Consider the following 15311-nt stretch of genomic DNA (forward strand, 5'->3'; position numbering starts at 1 on the left):
TTAAGAGTTACAGGGGTTCCACGAGTTAGTACTTTTTATAGCCAGTGATGAGTTTCAAAACCTCAGATTGTATTTAGATACAATCTATAATTTATTTAACATTTTGTTTGCATTTATGAAATTAATTCTGAGAAAATATCAATAAAATAGAAATGGCATTTTTGAAATGAAAATATAATATTTCTAATAACAATAAAATGAATAAATTATGAAAAGGACAGGTATTCATAAAATATTGCATTCCTCATCATGCTTTTCCGATTAAAATAATTATCTTCTTTTGTAAAGAAATATGTTTCCTTAATGACCATTTTCAACGTTTGAAGCAGTTCTTCTAAATTTTCATTTCGAAGTAAACCATAATTCGGCTTATTTTAACTTATTTACATTATTTATTTCAAAATTTATTTTTTTTCAACTTAAACACTAAAAAATAATTCATAATTATACTAAATATAGCACAAGAACATGAAATTTAACTTTCGGATATTAATGACAAAACGATGAAAATTCTTCCTTCTTCTAGTTGAATATTTAAAAAATAGTTTTTAATAGGCTATAACGTTCACTATTACCTTAAAAAACTTTATTTATAAAGTCGGAGGATCCGCCGAAAGATGGTTATTTATTTAGGGTTCGTAGCCGAAAAATATTGGGAACCGCTCTAGATCAACTAATTCAGACACTAAAGCAGTCTAAACTAATTTGTACGACCTCCTCTTATAACGACTCTTCAATTATAACGACCATTTGAAAAAAAAGAATCGGTTCATTTAAATGAATCGATTGGCACATCACTAATACTACTGATAATTCCGAAAAAAAAACAATTATTAGCCATTTTACTATAGCATTCTTTTAAAAAGATTTCTATTTTTAAAAAAAAAGTTTATATTCATTGTTAATTTTTATTTATATCAGAATACTACTGGTAATTCTTAAAAAAAAAAAAAACAATTATAAACCTATTTTGATACAGCTTTCTTTTAAAAAGACATTGCTGTTTTTCGGAAAAATTTAGAGCGCTATCACAAAAGCTCCACTGTTAGCATTTATTTCGCAAATATACAACATTTTAACAGAAGTCAACTCAAAACGTCTTCTTGAAGCTAAAGTGGTAGAAAATTTTTGGGTTTCACAGTGGTGACTTTTGACGTCTACTTAGAAATGGTAACGGAATATAAGAAATTAATGGAATTACGTGTGAATTTTAAAATTATTTTTGTTTTTAAAAAAATTAAATAAATTTATACTACGCATTTTCAAATGGAAAGTGTAGAAACAACACAAGATGATGGAATAAATACTGCTAATAACCCACATAAAAAAATTCAGTATCTCAGATATAAATAGTTTGAACCATTGATGGAAGCTTCTTACAAAACGCATTAAAAATATCGCAATATTTTTTCTCAAACTGCAAAATGTGAACTTACCGCCTTGTCCCCAAGTACACGATAATGTTATAAACGCTAAACACAGACCCCAAGCCAGTCTGTGAGTGGAGCCATATAAAGTTGAGACAAAGACGTCTGGGAGAGCGTGAATTCCTTGGTTCCACTTGTAAGTCAAAGTCATCATAGTAAAGAATGTAATAAATGACAGAAACCAGCCTATGGCATTAATATGCTGTTAACAAAAAGTCTAATTTAGTCTGCAGTTATAATGAACAATGTCATAGTGAGTCAAAATTCCTGAACTATTATTTAATGAAATTATTTGCATTTCTAAGTGTTAAAGGAATTTGAATTATTAATTAGCTAGCAACTGATTATTTTTGAGCATATTTACTCCAACATTATACCTAAAACAGAGGCTCAGAGATGCCAACTTGCTCCGTTTTGTAAAAGAGTATTTTCTTGCGGTAACGAAATTTTAAGTTATTTTTAGCTTAATAATTTTCATTGTAAGTCATTTTTCCCACCACTACTTATCAAAAATTTGAAGTGTCAAATATAATGTATCGCTATTAATCACGTGGTTACTTTCCTAAAAAGTAGAGGTAACTATCCTTATTTAACAAACTTTACTGTTTAATTCGCTACCAATTTATTAAGACTTCTGCAGAAAGCGAAGCAGTTTTCAACCCAGTTTTCAGCATCCTGGGACGAACTCAGTTTTTGAGTTCCCTAGCAATATAATTTTAGACAAGAGGGGGCTTCCTGGGACTATTTTAAAATACTTAAAATCAAAACTCTACCGCCCTTAGCATCGGATTGTTAAATTTTACAATGTTAAATTTTGCATCTTATTAAATTTTACAATAAAATTTTGAAACAACAAAAAATGTTTTTTAAAACAACGTAAATCGATACCTTCCTAAACTTTAATTCAATTATTTTTTTTAAAAATTAAAGAATATATGTTCTTAATACAGTTCCTATTACAATTAGACGTTAAATTTACAAACACTGGTTTTTATATTTTATTTAATATTATATTTTAAAGGAGACGCAATATTATATAGTAGACGCAGCAATAATCATAATCCAGCCTCTAATGCACAACCAAAACACGTCACTAAAAATAAAAAAAACTAATATATACATCTATGATTCGACCAATACTTTCATACGCATCACCAGCCTGATCTACAGTTCCATCCATCCTTGGATGGATAAAAATGGCATTTTAATTAGGCATTCAAGTGTTCCGAAATTGGAAAGCTTTTGCATAGCTTTTGCCTCACGCTAACAGTAACTCTAGCATTATTTTCTATCCCTTGGAGACAAGGTAATTTGCAGAAAATTTTCGCTCATGCTCTGTAAAACTCAACTAACGTTAACGTTAGAGTTGCGAGGAACCATAACCCTATTCAGATCTCTATAATAACTTTACTTTTTACCCCTTTAATGTTGTAATGCAATAAAGGGGAAATTTTTTTATTTATTCGTTTTCTTAAATGAAATTTTTCCCCTTCGAATATCGACTTTTAAATTTTGAAAAAAGCTAAATTTAGCTATATCCATAATAAGTTGATTTTTTACCAAAGAAACACTTTTGTTCGAAACGTATATTCAAAGAAAGAAACATTAATAAGTTCAATTCGTAGTTTTAAAACATCAAGTGTCAGCACACTGCGATTATACATATTTTTGTTGATATATTTCTCCCTTATACTCTACTTATAAAGTTCGAAGCACTATAGAAAAAGCTTTAGGGGCGAAATACTTTTCACTTAAATATAACTAAGACACATATTAAGAACAAAAATATACAAATTATTTCGCTAAAAATGTCAAGAAAAATTGCATACTTTGTGTTTCTTTAAAGTTTAAAATATTCATCTGAATACACTAAAGTAATTGGTCTAAAAAAAGTGTTGACAAAATATTTCCTTTTATATCCACTTACAACCTTTCTGAACTAAAACGACAATACAGTCAGGAATAAAAGTAAAATGTTTTTTGATACACTGAAAACAGTTGTAAAACAAACTTAATACTTCTGGTATATGCCCTTTTCTTGTCGCCAAGATGTAACCAACAATTAATCCAATAGCACAAACAGGAAGGTGAAAATGAATTTGTGTGTATCCTTTGACAGCATAAAAAAACCAATCACTGTAAAAAAACGCATTTAAGAACTTAAAAAAGTATCTACAACAAAGCAAACTACGAAATATTAAAGTCAAAATATTGAAACACCTATTTGATTAGTCCTGCGTCTTGAGTTTGAGTAAAAAGTAAGGCAATAACTTATACGCATTATGCGTTGGTCAATAGCGCATTAAATTTTTTCGCTATATAAAATGACAATTTGGGAAAAAATTACTTTTTCTAGAACAGTAATAACATAAAATTTTTATTTTTATTGCTTCAAACAGAAATTTTTAAGCAATTATCTCGTTTTTCTAAGTAAACATACCCAAAAGTTTAGAAACTCCTGCCCTAGCAGTTTAAACGAGTTCTATATTTATTAAAATAAAAATTAATTTCCTTTAATTTATTCGAAAATTAGGAGCATTAATTTTAAAATGAACTTCTTATTGACTAGTTTTTTATAAGGAAACTTATGAAGTTAAATATTTCAGAAAATTTAACATTAAATGACTTACTCGATATTCAAATATGAATGAAGATAAGTTGGTGGAAGCTTGTAATAAAGATGAGAACATGCTGCTAGCAAAACACTCATGATGGTTATCAATCCAGCTAATAAGAATCCTCTTCCCGGTCTTCTACATTAATTATCAAAAAAATAATAATATTCAATTTTGCACTTTAACTATTGAAGTAAAATCTGCAGGATTTGGACAAAAATATGGAAAGAACTCTATGTAAACACTCTTTCTTTTCACAGCAAATGCTTTGGTAGGCTTAATGTGATAATGCTTAAAACTTTTAGAAATAATGTCCTTTTTATCCATGCAAAATTTGCACCTGCCAGAATGAATGTAAGGAGTCAAAAGATTTTTTTTTAAATACCACTATAATTTTAAAAGCATCTTTATATCTTTATCCTATAGCATATTAATATTATTTGCATATATTAAACCCCGCACCACCCTTTCCACATCCTAAATTTTTAGATTTATTAACTTAGATGAAGGAGCAGATATCCCCTTAGCTTAGGCACTCCGATGAAACTGAATCAGTCAGTCAGCTAATATTATTTGCCCATCTCATCTCGGCAATACACCACTCTTTGCACTTGTGAAGCTTCGGGTTTTACCCCAAGGGGTGGCCAGATTTAATTGTATTGTAATTCAGTATATTTTCTTCGATGCATAAGAAGTGTAAGCTATTATTTCCCCCTCACATTTTTGCTTCGTCAACTTCAATGAGATGAATGAGCCAGAGCCCCTCTCAGGGCTGGCACTCAGATAAAAACCGCAAATTGGAATAGGTATAAAAAAAAATATTTGCATGAAGTGTGCCGAAGGGCACTACTCATATCTGTGCGAGAAAGCCCGAGACTCACCAGCCAGATGCTACAATAGCATGAAGGACCATATTTCGAACTTATCTCAGTGCGAGTCCCGCCCTAGTAGAAAAAGCCATTTTAATCACTAAACCTCCTCTCCCAAGAGGTTCGCCCCCTGAACACTGATGATTTCCTAAAATCAACGCCAGTCTACCACCATTAATGCTGAACTTTTTTTTCCTTGTCTTCTCTATTTATTCTAGATTCCCATCCACCGAATCTACATTATCGACTTTTGATCTCCGATGAATCGGTTAATGCTATTTCCAACGCTACAAAAATATTTGTTATTACATCTAAGTTTAAGTGTCCTCATTTTAGTCGATCGGCCCAAATACTACATATGCTAAAATGGCATTTTCACTTCATGAACTTATGCAAGTAGGTTAGTCATGTGAAATCGACCAAAATATTTGTTGGCTGAAGAAGCATCGTTTGCATAGAGCTTAATCCCTGTACTACATTCGCTTGAATAAAACGCTATGAATCATTTTTAGCATATTTACTAAATAATTTTGAGATGTAAATAATTTTCTGGAACATATATCATCTTAGAGAGATTAAAGACAGATAACTCAAATTTTTCAATTTAATCACTTATAGTTTTAGAAGCTGGAAATTCCTATACAGCAGAATGTATCAATAATATAAAATTACGTATCTTGTTATGAACTGTACTAGTTAAGGTTTATAACCAAACTAGTTGCTAATTGCTCCAGACAGCCGATAATAATTTTCAAATGGAAGTCTTTAAGGTATGATTTTTGGATTATTGTAAGTTCGATTTATAGGGTTTTTACTCACCATTAGTTGCAAACAACTCAATGAATTATGTAATACTCTACTTTTTTATATGTAAGTTGGCGAAATTTCGTTTGTAGTTTTCAACCGTTTTTATTTTTAAATTTTTTTTTACCTTATCCAGAGCAGTTAACATCGTTGGAAATTTTTATTTACTTTTTGTGCAAACTTGCTACCACATTTTTCATTGAGGCTTTTATTTCTACTTTTGCAAAATAAGAGGGCGGCATGTAAACAATTAAACCAAAAATCAAATAAAAATCAATAATTCTTTGTTTCTCTTAACCCTTTGCATTCGAAGTCCTTTCAACTGTTAAAAAAATGGGCGCAAGCACTAACATTTTGGAAGAATTTTTGTAATCTCACCTTATAAAATCCGAGGATCACTGAATGAAGTCGTAACTAAACATTAAGATGAAAATAATTTCATAATTAGAGTGAAGGGTACTTTACAGGTGACTGACAGTCACCTCTCGAGTGGAAAGGGTTAAAACTAGGAAAATTCTTTCACAGAGATTAGATTTCAGGTTATTAGCATAACTAATTTCTTATATTTACTTTGTAAGCAGCACAACTTACCTTCTCATGATTGCGCAGACATACAAACTCACTATAAATATTTGGGTGTCTGTAGATAAGTACCAAGTCCATCCTAAGCACTAAAATAAATAATCCAATCATATTCATATATAGATATCCCTGTTACAGGTACTATAGTAAAAACTAGAGGGACACCAAGAGGACTTAATAGAAAACTAGAGGGACACCTAGAGAGCTTAATAGAAAACTAGAGGGACACCTAGAGGGCTTAATAGAACACTAGAGCAATACACAGAGTACTCTTTTTGAAAATTAGAGGATAATCTAGATTTTAGTGGTTTCTATTCCTAAGAGCTCCATGAATTCAGACAATATTTCACTGCTTATGATTTTCAAATTACTATTATTTACGAAAACTGGTTGTAAAATTTATGTTCAATTAGTTCTTTATTAATTGATATTAGTCTGATAACCATTCTCCATATTTATTTTCATCTTTTTTATTCATCTTTATTTTCACAAAAACAACTTTTTAGCTAATTTTTTTCAGTAAAGCATGAGAAAAATCAAATCAAGAACCTGACACTCGTGGCCGGTAAATTAAACTGTCTGACATAAAACGCAATTTTAAGACTATTATTTATAACGCTACATGATTAAAAGATGTACTTCTTATATTAAATCTTTCCAAATAATTTATAAAATTGCAATTAAAAATTTTTTTCTAAAAAATAGCAACCGATCGTTGATTAATTTCTTCACAATTCCTTTTACTTTATCTTTTATAAATAGCGTTTGAACATCCGACCCAATTCTTAGTTTACGACTATCAATGTTAAACTCTGTAACCTTGTAATTTTGAACCAAACCCAGAAGACAAGGGATCTCCGGGATCAAACAAACCTTCTCTGAGGACTTTTTGATCGAACTAACCCACATATGCGTTACTTTGAGCAGAAAACCACATACATTCACGGTAAGCTAGACGGCATGGTGATTCTAATCCATGAACTCTGGTCAGTGTGAACAGAGAACAGAATTCGTACTTACCAGACAGGGCTGTGATTCGAACCTGGGGCATCTCATTGTCAGACGAACGCTCTATCCCTGAGCCACTACAGCTCAAATTCACAAATATTTATGAACTTTATTAAGTTCTGGGGTTTTGCTCAAAAAAGTTCGAACATTTAAGGTTTCATAACCCAAAAATCTAAGAACCGCTGATCTAGAACAGCGGTTTCGAATTTTTCTAGGCTGCGGAACACTAAATAAGCAAGTTTCATCCGTCGGAACCCCGACATCATAGTTTAAATAAATAAAAACAAATGCGTTACTAAAAGAAATAAAAGACTACTTTATTTTGACTTTTGGGCTTTTTTATAATTATTAAGATGAATGAACTTTTTTTCATCATTTTATCATTAATAATTTTAAATTACGTTTTATTTATTTAAATTGTTGATAGTTGAATTCGCAGTCTCGGAGTATACCTAAACTAGCTAAAAAAATGTTTTTAGCTATACTCCTAAATATGTTTTTAGCTATTTTAGGTAAAATAAGAACTGAATAAACTTTGAAAATGATTATTAGGGAAACATATTTCTTTATTAAAGAATTCAGACATTTCATTTTGATTTGAAAAGCGTAATGGGAAATAGTATTACAATTTTTTTACAGATGCATGGCCTTTTCATAATTTCTCTTCATTATTGTTTGAAATATTATATATATGTATTTTTTAAAAAAATTCTTTTCTCACTCTTTGGCATTTTACTTTAAATATAATTTCAAACGGAATAATATAAGTAAATAATGGAATATTGATTAGATCCAAATATAAGTAAAGATTTAAAATTTTTTTTAAAGTGTAAGAAAAAATTTAACCCTCGGAACCCCTTTAACTCCTCCACGGAACCCTTGAACCTTACGGAACACCGTTTGGGAACTGCTGATCTAAAGGGTTTAATAGTAAATTAGAGCATTAAAAACAAACTTTTCAAACACCGGGTTAACTGCTTAAATAAAATTCTTTAACTAAAAGCTCAGTAACTAAATAAAATTCATCACGTAAATTAAGTTTAAAAGAATCTTGAGAAATTAATAAAAGTTCTACCTGAAAGGAAATAATTTTGCATTTCAAAAGGATGTTTCAAAAACTAAACCACAACGTAAGGAAAACAAAGTTTTTGGATCTGATCAATTAGAAAATTTTGTCTGAGCCGAGAAAACTCTTACATAATCAAAGCTGCCAAGTTTCTAGCCTTTCTAGTGGTACCTAAGTTTACGTTTTGGTGTTTTACTTTTTATTTATTTGAACTTATTTTCCACACCACTACATATAAATGATTTAAAAGTTCATATGCAACGAACTTTATTCTAGATCTTTCGTAGGACGATCGGGTCTCTTCTTTAACAGAGTTACACTTTTTGTAATGATCTTAACGTTATTCATTATGAATATTTGTTAATTCTTCCCATTTTTTGTAAATATTTTTCCTTCCTGTAACTTTCGTTTCCCCATTTGTAAATATGTCTTGAACTTTTCTATACAATCAATTATTTGTTACTTTTTACCATAGCGAAGTGCCATTCTTTTTCTCTACCTTAACATGAGTCATTATTTGTTGCATTCTATGTAATCTGTCTATAGTTTCTGCTTATGTTCTCATTACAGGACGAATGGGAAGAGAGCCATTATTGACTTCAGGAGGCCAGCTAGACCAAACAGACCAGATCTGGATCTTTCGTGAATTTGTGGTGAGGCTTTAAAAATGCTGTCAAAATTGCCAACAGTTCTGAAAGTTTTGGGTTTTAAATGCTTGCAAATTAATCCGCTATACCACAGGCTAATACGATTTCTGCGAGATTCTGATTCGACGCAGTGATTTTTGTTTTCATTACTTTCTCTTTAGTGTCCATTAATGAATTGATCTGCTTATAAGTTACCATATGGTTTCAATCAGCCTAAGCGTTACTGGAATCATTCGTTTTTCATAGAGACTTGCAGAGCGTTTACTTACTGGGGACAAGAATTTGGAAGCATAATGCTGTACAACTTGACATTAAGGTTTTCCTTAATCTTCAAAACTTACCGTTTTCGACGAATAGAAAATGTTGTTAAGGTAAAACAAATTCCTCCATCCTCGTTCTAGGCAATTCTTGCTCAAGAAATCAGCAACAGTTTCTTTCCACAGAGGTCCAGATCCAAAACGTCCGATAATCGCAAAGAATGCTACAACTAGCATCATAGTTGGAGTCAGCCTATACATCGAGAAAAAAAATAATTTTGCACAAAATTATCAGATTTTTTAAATCCGAAAAATGTTACACCTTATTTATGGAATTGCCTCTTTTTCACTTTATGCTGTTAAAATATTGTAATTTTAACGAAAGTAAAAAGTTGTGCTTTTTAGTTTTTGACATCCCTTTTAGAAATTGGTTTAAGGGTTCATGACAATACGATAATTCAACAAAGCGCATAAACACTTTGTGAATTGTCAATCATATATTGTAAAATAGTACCCACTCAATATTTTAAATTTACTTTTCAGAAATTTTAAAGAACTGATAGTAGTACTATTCTGAGCAATTACTTTTATAAAGTGAAAGGATACAGAATATTTTTTTCAATAAAATTATCAATACAAATTGGTATTTCTTTGATACAAATTTTCAAACTACCAGAGATGAATGAAATAAGAAATAGTCTGGAATATCTCAACAGAGAAAATATTTGAAAAAGTTCAGAAGGTTGAAAATGTTAGTTTTGATTTAATTTCTGGAGTCATTTTAGCTAGTAATAACATTTAAATACTTTTATTCTCTTGAATTGCAAGTGTAATTTGGTAGACTGAAATAATTAAAATTTTTCGCCTTGGTTTAAATGTATTCGAAATTTTTCTGGATTTCACCACCCTTATCTACCTCACTCAGTCACAAATTTGTCAAAAATATATTTCAAAAATATATTTATTTATTTATTTTTGTGCTTTTAATACATACTTGCGTAAGAAGCATTATGTTTTTTTTATATGCTATTAAAAAATAAAACTGAACCATTTTGCATAGTTTTCCGCAATACAAATTTTGCTATTAAAAAGGAGATTTTTAAAAATTAAAATTTTTAATAAGCTAAAAATAAGCTGCAGTTTGAAGACTGTGGTGATTTGGCCGATTTCGCAACAGAATTTTTGAAGTCGAAACACTGCAAAATTACTGCAATTTGTAAACTGCAGTAATTTCGTAGTAGTGCCAACTTCAAAATTTTTACTGTTAATATACAAAATGTCGGTATTTAGTGGTGCAATCTATTGTGAGCGATAGAAAATACTATAGCTTTTGTTTAAAAAAAATTCCTTTTGAAAAAAAGTTTTGATAGAAAAATTACTTTTATCTTAATCTTAAGTATAGTACTTGTGAAAGTTTTCGTCGGGAATATCTCGACACATGTATCCTGGGATTCGAACTCGCTTCCTGTCCGGCGTGAGATTGACCGATTAGCCCTCTCGGCTAAAGCCCTGTGTCAAGCAGGGTGCAAAAAACTAAATAGTTTCATGAGGTGGGTCTTGTTGGCAAGGATAAGTTTTTGTTTGTTAAATCTAATAAGGTGTAAACACAGTTAATACATTTTCTCAGAGTTAACAGTTTGAATAGCATCATTTCATAGTTATCCAATTGTTTTGATTGTATACGGTAAAATAACAATTAAATGAATTATTACTTAAGAGTGTTTTTTATTAAAAAAATCCTAACAATGTAGATTTGAGTTTTTTTCCCTATGTTTTGTTATTTTTCTTTTAAGTTTAATTTTTAAAAGCAAGGAGCTTTTACGAATTTTTAAAGTAAGCAGTTTTATAAATATTATGCTCATTTAGGTTCAATTGAAAATACCATGAATTATTTTTTTTCAAACAAAATTATTTGTTTAATTTATAGAACTTTATTTTCTAGCAATTAAAAAGGTATATTGTTTTAAATTGCCTAAATTTATTTAAGACAAATTTCTGAAACAGAGTGAAATTAATAAATTTTTGATGGAGAGCTAAAAAATCTAGACTTAATATCCCTTTTTAAATCTCTTCTGATATAAATTTGTTTAAAATCCAAACTAAATATTTATTTTAATTAGACGAAATAAGTATAATTTTTGTTCTGCGATTATCCTAGCTTAGTACGAATTCGAATAAAAAAATTAACTAATTAGCATTAACTACTTGCCTTTACTTTAATATTGTTTTTATCATAAACACTTTGCGCAAACTTAGTTTTCTTAAGTCAAAAAGAAAGAAAGAATAAAAATAATAAAAACACAGAAATATTTAAATACCTAATTTTAGGCATATATTTAACTATTTAATTGTGTCAAAGTTTTTGACGCTTCAAATTACAAATAATTACAATTAAATCAAATATGTATTTTATGAATTTTAACTTTTATGAATATAGTTAGTGTACGTTATTTCCGTTATCAATATATATGTTAAGAATTTTCACCTAATTATAAGAAATTAATATATAATCAAAAAAAGAAAGAAAAAAAGACATAAACATTCTAAAAAGTTTATATACCAACCAGGAAAGCAAGATTGAAGACATCAAACTCTTTCAATTTTACAACAATACAAAGTAACTGCAGTTTTTCTGCAGATTCATCAGAAAGTATACTTTTGAAACAATGACTGCATAATTACTTCAAATTTACTGCAAAATAACCACGGATTAAGATAAAAATAAATTACCTGAGATACCTTTTCAGGAATAATTGTTTCATATCTACTTTTCCTCTCATTCGGATGTAAACATATGAGAGAAGAACTGAGCTTGATAAGGAGAAAAAAAGAAAGAAAAATACTTGAATAGTTTTATATACTATGGTGGTGCATTAGTTAAATAGAACAATAGGAAATGTGATTAAATTCAAATTTAAATTATCGACTATAAAAGTACGTTTGAGAGTCACCCTAAATGTTTTTTTTTATTTAAAGAAACGGAGCTTAACGGAATGTTTTGGTAGTTCGTGCACCCTTTTTTTATCAAAGTGATACATACTTAATTTTCTTAATTATTCAATATCTCTGCCACCTTTCATTATGTTTATAATCGTATAAATTTACGAAAACAATCGCCTTGACGTTCTGTTATATTGTTAAATTAATCAGACGTGAAACAAATGCGACAGAAAAGTAGCCGTTATTAATTACTTTAAATTGATTGCTGCTTTATTATTGGCACCACTTTCTATATTTTTAAGCACACGTTCCACCACTGGAAGTTACTAATGTGATAAAATAAGTGACTTCAATCTGCCAGTAGTTTTAAAAAAATTTCCAGTTCGTAGAAACCCTGTTTAGATGAAGAATTATTATAGTAAACAAAATAGGATGCCTCGTGTAATTCGTGTGACGCTACATGTAATTCTCAGCCAAAATGTCCAACCCACATGAGTATTACAGTTACAATTTTTTTCAAAACAAATACAAATGACAAAGTCCGGATTTTGCTCCCTTGGGTAGTACTGCCCACCACGCGTAGATGCCTGCCCCTAAGACTCATTATAAATTTTGATTATAAATTCTGTAAAGATTGTTCGAGAAAGTAAAATCGGCAGTAAGGACCGTTCTCCCTGAATGCGTAAAATATAAACTAATAGAACTATAAACTAATAGACTCGTAACTCATAATTTATAGACTAATAGAATTAAGCAGCGCCTCTTAACTCATTTATTCTCTCTGCATTTTTTTTATCTATTTATCTGTTTTTTTGTTGTTGTTTTTTTTCGTTTTCTTTTTTTTCTTGTTTTCAGGAAAAAAGTTCAACCATTTCTGGTAAATAACAAAAACTGTTAAAAAGGAACATACACGTTTCAAAAACAGTTTCTGATTTATTTATTTATTTAATGATGCAAATTACCAGCAGGCTCGTATGCTCATTTACATAAGTAAGACTTATAAGCCTTTGCCAGTAAGAAGAGAGATGATACAATCCAGGAAGATACATTCAGGATTTATCTCAGCATCTTAATTCTCTTAGAGCATTCAACTTCAATTTTAGGAATTGAAAGCAAGTTCTAACACAAAGATTACTTTCCTAAGTCAATTTCATGGTCTTTTTAATCAAACCAAATATATTGGCTTTTTAAATCGAAGCTTAGAGGTTATACTTCTCACAGAAGGTATTTGTTTTGGAAAAAAAAGTATGTATTTAATGACCACGTAGTTGGTCAATTTTGCAGAGTGTTATATTCCGCTCCGAAAAAAATTTAAAAATGTGGCACACTTGTAAGACACAAAGTAATAGAGAAATAAATTTAATATAGACAATAAACATTTATCTACAATTTTATTCACAATAATTTACAAAGTAACTCAAAAGTGTCTTGCCATTTTTTACTTTTAATGGCATGGAATAGTATAAATTAAAGTATAAATATTAGTAAAAATTTATATTCCTCCCCTATCCGAAATGAGCATTTTTTTCAGCGTTTGAAGAAAAATGCGGTAAGTTCACCTTCAAATGTTTGTGACCGAAAACTTATATTTTACTCTAAATAAAATAAGCAAAATTCAAAAATTCTAGAGCATTAAATTCCATTTTCAAGAAACAAAGTTTTTCAAAATTTTGTTCCAGATTCCTCTGCATCTTACTCGAGAAAAAGTAAATCATAATGAATAGTTCACAATCAAGAATTGTATAACTTATTTTACTTCTCCTTCTATTTTACTTCTCCTTGTCAATGCTTAAGCGATGCATACAAATTGCATTTTATTCAAACTTTAAAATTCCTTGAACTTCTCTTTTACTTCGTCTAACGTGTGATAAAAAATATTCAGATTTCGAAATAAAAACCCTATTTAAAAATAAAAGAAAGCGAGAGCATAAGATTACATCGCATTAACCTAATTTTGCACTCCGATGTAACCTCTTTGGCACCATCAACAGTTACTACTCTAAAACTAAATTTTTATAACATAATAATTAGTAACCACATCAAAAACAATTTGAACCTTAAAGACCACAATGCAAGACAAATGGGAAAAAGGCCGCGAACGGCCCCAGGCGCCCAGATATATTTCGATGATGATGATGAAAAACAATTTGAAAAAGCGTGAAGTTGCCAACGAAAAATGGAAAAATGGAGGTACGAAACAAAAAACTCAAAACATCCCTGCCGCAAATAAGGGTAAAATACCAGGAAAAAAAATCAGGAAAGGAAAATCAGTGTAATATGCATTTCCACGCGTTACGGAGAGGTAGAAATTGGTTTCATAAACAAGGGAACTAACATTCAAATGAGTGAAACAAGATTCCAGAATATCAAGATGAGCTGATGTGGCTGGAGGGGAAATAATTTTAGCATTAACTACATTTCTCTAATTTAAAAAAAAATTATTTTTTCGAATCCAGTTGGCATCTCTGCCTTTATAAGCATGTATATTTTTAACTCCTGGAAACATAATGCAATAGCAGAGCTAAAGGTTTTAGTATGAACAAACGTCTAAAAATAACGAAGGCTCACAAAAAAGATCACAATCTGGAAAACCTATAATTTTCTCAGCAAAATATTAAGCATAGAATATCAATCTGAACACAAAAAAATAATAATTGAAGTTTTCAACAATTTGCGGAAGCTCCCTCCCTCTTTCATACTATGGAAACACTTTACCCTTGCTGTTTTTTGTTACAGCAATACCATGCCAGCCCTCACACTTCAAGACAAACCTCAAAATGGCTGGACGTTAATGGAATATGTATTTTAAAGTAGTTGGCTTCATACGCTGGTCTTAGTTGAAATTACGAGTGAAAATTTCATAAAAAGGGTAATCCATGAAATTAAGGGTATTAAAAAAATCCGAAGTCACATTAACTTAAGTGAACTAATCAGTAGGTTTTGCTATGAATTACTTAGACAGCACTACTTCATTGTGCTGCTTTATGTAATCTGTTTCTACTAATGTCCAACTTTATTTTTCTTAAGCAGCTAACCAGCTGTTTGGTGGTCAAGAAGTTGGCTTCATACCTGAAAAGTTACGAGTTCGAATACCGC

The 15311-nt window shown here is 30.1% G+C and overlaps 1 protein-coding gene across 4 annotated transcripts in view; it reads right to left on the reverse strand.

Moving 5' to 3' along the window:
- LOC107445356 (nose resistant to fluoxetine protein 6) overlaps positions 1–15311 on the reverse strand; it is a 70721-nt gene that overhangs the window by 15486 nt on the left and 39924 nt on the right. For all 4 annotated transcript variants that reach the window (XM_087159099.1, XM_087159097.1, XM_087159098.1 and 1 more), the window contains 6 exons: positions 12006–12086; positions 9360–9528; positions 6307–6386; positions 4058–4180; positions 3446–3563; positions 1437–1629 (listed from right to left, as the gene is read on the reverse strand). In XM_087159099.1, coding sequence (XP_087015225.1) covers positions 1437–1629; positions 3446–3563; positions 4058–4180; positions 6307–6386; positions 9360–9528; positions 12006–12086 — 764 coding nt within the window. The remainder of the gene's footprint in view (positions 1–1436; positions 1630–3445; positions 3564–4057; positions 4181–6306; positions 6387–9359; positions 9529–12005; positions 12087–15311) is intronic.

This window comes from Parasteatoda tepidariorum, chromosome 3, assembly GCF_982258835.1.
Source record: "Parasteatoda tepidariorum strain Cologne lab strain chromosome 3, Ptep-v5.0, whole genome shotgun sequence".
NCBI classification, from domain to species: Eukaryota; Metazoa; Arthropoda; class Arachnida; order Araneae; family Theridiidae; genus Parasteatoda; species Parasteatoda tepidariorum.